The 5,173-nt window shown below is 46.4% G+C and overlaps 1 protein-coding gene across 2 annotated transcripts in view; it reads left to right on the plus strand.

Annotated features, from left to right (window-relative positions):
- Arhgap31 (Rho GTPase activating protein 31) overlaps positions 1-5,173 on the plus strand; it is a 133,169-nt gene that overhangs the window by 89,442 nt on the left and 38,554 nt on the right. For both annotated transcript variants that reach the window (XM_023717604.1, XM_004633322.2), the window contains exons 4-5: positions 3,446-3,528; positions 4,434-4,541. In XM_023717604.1, the coding sequence (XP_023573372.1) occupies positions 3,446-3,528; positions 4,434-4,541 (191 nt within the window). The remainder of the gene's footprint in view (positions 1-3,445; positions 3,529-4,433; positions 4,542-5,173) is intronic.

Below are 5,173 nucleotides of genomic sequence, written 5' to 3' on the forward strand. Positions count from 1 at the left end.
TTAATTTTTATTCTAAGGTTTATACTGTATCTTTGACTTACAATTTATTTAAAAGACATTGTATGATATCTTCTCCTAGTTTTAGAAACTTTAAAAAGTATATTTCCATTTTCTGTTGACTTAAAAAAAAAACAACAGAAGTTTTTACCTATGTTGTTTACTTATTATTTCTTGCCTATATCTTATAATATGAGAAACTACTTAGGCAGTAACAAAACACAATGTACTAACCATTGTTAATCTCCTAAAAAAAAATAAATTAAAAAAGAAAGAAAGAAAGAAAGAAGAAAGAAAGAAAGAAAGAAAGAAAGAAAGAAAGAAAGAAAGGAAGAAAGAAAGAAAGATTGCAGGACACATAGTAGTTGCCTCTGCAGACCGGAGGGGTGGGGTCTATAGCTAGAAGGAGCTTTCCTCTATGGATATTTTATCTGCTTCCCCCTGCTTTGAGACAGCTGGCCACAGGCCTAGAACTCACGTTGTCCAGGCTGGTCTTAAACACATGATTCTTCATCCTGAGTTTCTCAAGTGCTAGAATTACAGACATGTGGCATTGAGCCTAATTTTTTTTCTTAAAAAAAATCTATGTGTTACTTTTATGAAAATCTGGTTAGTAGTTTAATTTAAAATGATAAAGATGGTTATAGTACCAGGATACCGCTGGGGAGGAGAGCTCTAGGCTGTTTATGTTGGGCCACTCCATCAACATGGCTCTGTGGGCTGCAGGTTGTGAGCCATGGCAGTAGTGGCCTTGGGGAAACAGAGAAGCTCAGAATGAGGGTACTAGAGTTGAGCCTTCACCAAATGCTCAAAAGGAGAAAATGAGTTTTGTTGATGCAGGTGAAAAGAGAATGCACCCTAGATACTATATTTTCAGATTTAATCATTGGCCACAGTGGCCTGGCTAATGGTGAATGAAATTCTCTCCCATAGGATGGGCACAAGTGCAGCTCCCCTCCCCCAGTCGCCCCACAATGGATACTGCCATACCACTGGGGGAACATGAAGGAGTGAAACATAAATCTGCAGTGACCTGACCCAGGGAGGAGAAAAATGAGAATCTAGAGAGTTTCCAGATAGGATTGAGGTGGGGCAGGGAGGGTCTCTGAATAATGAAATAAATGCCAATCCCAACTGGGATCTGCAAGGGTAAGGGAGTCTTGCCCCCATGACTAACAGCTTCCTAAATATTCAAGAAATTTTCTGTGGGGGAGAGAACTTGACCTACACCTTTGCTCCCTGTCAGATTTTGTTTTAAGGAGAGGAGAGCTCCATCCTGACAGGGCAGAGAGAGAAGATGCCTCCCCAGTGCCTCCCCCAGCACCAAAGCAGTAGCTGCCACACCCCACATTCCACAGTCCCACCCTTCAAGCAGCACCTCCTAGTGAAGTCTTTCCTTCTTTGAGGAGTCAGGTCCTCTCCTGGTGCTGTTTTCTAGATAACAGTGAAAGGGGAAAGAGAAACATATCTAGGTGCTTTCTGAAGCCGTCCACACACTCTGTACCAAAGATCACCCAGCGGTACTGTACACTGAACTTTTTGTGTTGAGACTGGATCTGGCCTTTTGCAGTCCTCTTGCCTCAGCCTCCCAAGAAGCTAGGATTTCAGGAGAGTGCCACCTTGCCAGGCCCCAGAGGCCCTGTTCTGCCATACTCCTTATCTCACAAGGCAGGATGACAGCAGAGATGGCGCCTGTCCTGTGCTCCTGCCAGTTCGCAAACCCACCCAAAGGCTGGAACTCTTGTGACTGTAGCTGCCAGTCCTACCTGTCTCGCCGTGTCGTTTGGAAAAGAGAACTCAAGTTTTCCATGTAGAGTTTTGATTGCCTTTTAAAATAGTGGGCTTCTATGTGCATGTTTCCCTTAACTGAATAAAAAGGCAAACAAACAAGCAAACAAAAAAACTTGGTAAACAAATCCCTAATCCGATCTCCCACACGGGGAGCAAGACCTTCCACTCTTACAAGGAGATGGCCCGCGACAGAGGCTCTGCTGATCTCACCCACATTGAATGGTGGAGCTGGGCTGGCAGGAAGGGCAGGGTCAGGCTCGGACAGGACCCTGAGTTCTCCTGTGAATTAGAACAGGATGGAGCTCTGAGCCCTGCTGAAGACAGCTTGGCAAACAGAAGGTGCCCAGTAAGATTACTTACCTTCCGCTTGTAATAAGAAAAAGGTGTCTAAAAACCCTCAGGACTAAGAGTATGAATTTCAGCATTTAAACCCATTCTAGCAAATGACAGCTAAAGACAAACAGAAGCAAACACTTTTGAGAAACCACAAGTTAGGGCCTCCGTTTTGGTTGTATTGCAAGGAGCAGTATTATGTACATGTTTGAGGCAGGAAACACAAGACTGTCAGTTGCATGACTGAATTCAAGACCATAAAGATCGATAAAGCCTGTGCCTGGTGTTGTGGCACATACCTGTAACCCCAGTACTCTAGGAAGCTGAGGCAGGAAGATTGCTCAGTTTGAGCTCAACCTGGGCCAATTGGTGACATAGTAAGACTCAATCTCAAAAAAAAAAAAAAAAAAAAAAATTTTAAAAAAACTGGGATGTTAAAAAAAAAAAAAAACCAGAAATGACTGAGGATGTAATTCAGTGCAAAGGCTACGGGTCCAATGCTCATTACCAAAAAAGAAATTGAATAAATGCAAGAGTCCCTTTAAAAATACTTCTTAGCCCAGGTACAGCTAGCCAGGCTCATACATATGAGAACAGAAGTGCACAGGGCCGTAACTTAACATTTGTTCATTTGTAATATACATAAATTATATCTCAGTTAAAACAGAAAGAGACCTTTCCCATCCCCTGGGCCCAGTAGCAGCGCTGCCCTGGTCCTGGAAGGGCCCTGGAGTCTAGGAAAGTAGAGTCTCAGGATGGGGTGCAGGGACCTCTGAACTCTTCCCAGAGACAGCTGCCTCCATGTAGCACCCCAGCAGGCGAGAGGTGGACACAGGCCTTTGGGCAGTCACACTGCCTCCCAAAGAAGGGCCTGGGCAGACAGGGCAGCAAAACACACAGCAGCCAAAGAGCAAGCAGGTGAGGCCACCTGGTCTCTGGGATGGAGCTCTGAGCCCTGCTGAGGAGGGTGTCTTGCCTGCTTAAGTACTCAGGTGATAGAATGGTTACCGTGTGGGCAGAAAGGGCTGTGTGCCTCCACAAGGACAGCCGGCACAGCAGACGTGTCACCACACCCTCCCAGTGTGAGTCTGTGATTGTCTGCCATGCAGGACACACCCAAGATCCTACAGACTCTTTCCCAGACAGGTGACAACCATCTGAAGATGCTACAGACTCAGGCAGCCCATGTGTGCACACACTCCTGACACATGTCGTCTGAACCCTCAGAAACAGTGGCTGATGGTAGTTCTCGGAGTAGAACATGCCCCTTACGAAGGTGGCCTCCAGGCAGCACTCACTCTGCCGCCCATGTTCTTCCCTGCAGGAGGCAGTGTCCCATTGCCCAGAGGAGGTCCAACTGGCCCGAATCCAAAATGTTATCCAGAAGCTTCCCCGCTCCCATTACAGGTAAGAATCCTTGGGAAAGAAATGTGCGGCCCCTTAGTGTGGCATAGCTTCAAGGGGCCAGGTGTGTACAAAAGCAGCAGATTCAGTGGGTGGTGGCTTTAGGGAAAAGTCACTCTATTAAAGTAAGTTGCTACCTCACGAAGGACAGTGGCAGCAAAGGGCAGCCTGTGTCCAGTCACTTCTAGACACTCAGCAGAGTTGCACAAGAAGTCATTCCAGTCGCACTGGTTTTTACCCAGATTTGTAGCCCAGACAAATCTGTGGAAAACCAGGTGGCTTCCAGAAGGGGAGGTGGGGACTGTGGCCCTTCAGTTGACTGGTTGATCACTGCCTGCCTGTCAGGGTCCCCTCTTCCCCATCTATATCCTCTCATTTCATCCTCATAGCTGAGCCCCTACATGTGCTGCCTTCTCTGCCACCCCCAACCCTGCCCACCTACTGCAAGGGCACGTTGCGATGTGGTACAAAAACGAACTTAGCAGCCACAAATGTTTGTCCATGAAATGGACTTCCTTACCTGTAGCTGGAACTTTCTATATTTCCAAAAGCATAAATAAAGCCCATTTCAAAACAGGGGCCACTTCCACCTGGGGAGAAGGAAGAGCGAGGGGCCACTAAGAACCCTCAGTCCTTGAGCTCTGTGGCTCTCTGTTCTAGCTCTGGCTGGTGTTCTCCGGGCCTCAGCCAACTTCTGACAACACTGATCCTCGTCACTCCCAGGCCAGTGTGCCCTGGCCAGCAAAGTGACTTCTGCCAATCTCAAAATCCTCCCAGTATTTCTTCAGTGTTCCTAAGACAGAAATAGAGACTGTTAAACTTAGAAATGATCTGAAGATGTCAGGATTTGCATAGGCACTTAAGTTCTTTACTTTGTCAAAACGAACCAACAACATGAATCATTACAGAACCCTGGAATACTTGATCCGACACCTCGCCCATATTGCCTCCTTCAGCAGCAAGACCAACATGCACGCCAGGAACCTAGCCCTGGTGTGGGCTCCAAACCTCCTCAGGTAAGGACCACACTCTCCTGTTCTCTGCCCTGTGGGTGCAAGAAAGAAGGGAAATGGAACCTAGAACCTCCAGACTCCTAGAACGTACACCTGCCGCTAGGGGATCTTTAAGAGTGCCTGTGAATTAAAGGTAGTTTTAGCTACCTGAACTCTTTGCTTGCTAACTTGGAAACTCTAGTGAGTTCCAAAGCCATTTCTTGGGCATAATCACAGTGTGGCTAAAATTATGCATCTGTATGTTACAATTTCCTTAAAAGGCCTTTCATACGGTTGGGACTCATTAGCTTTTTGTCTCTAGTGGTGACCCAGGTGACTTAACTTGAATCAGGTGCCTGAAATGATGATCTATGCCACAGTTGGACAGTGGGGGAAGAGGACCCTCAGTTTCTGTACATTAATGGGATGGAGTTTATAGGCTCACGATTATAGCGTCTAGTAACTTCTAAGTTTATTCAGTGGGCTGGGATCACAGCCTTTAGAAAGATCCTTTAATCAGTCTTTTTAATTTTTTTAGTGTATTTGGTACAAGGTCTCACTACACAGCTCAAACTTGTACTGATCCTCCTGTTTTCAGACTCCCCAGTGCTGGAACTACAGGCATGCACCACCATGACCAGACTTGGTGGTGGCTG

This window comes from Octodon degus, unplaced genomic scaffold, assembly GCF_000260255.1.
Source record: "Octodon degus isolate 3935 unplaced genomic scaffold, OctDeg1.0 scaffold00053, whole genome shotgun sequence".
Taxonomy (NCBI): domain Eukaryota; kingdom Metazoa; phylum Chordata; class Mammalia; order Rodentia; family Octodontidae; genus Octodon; species Octodon degus.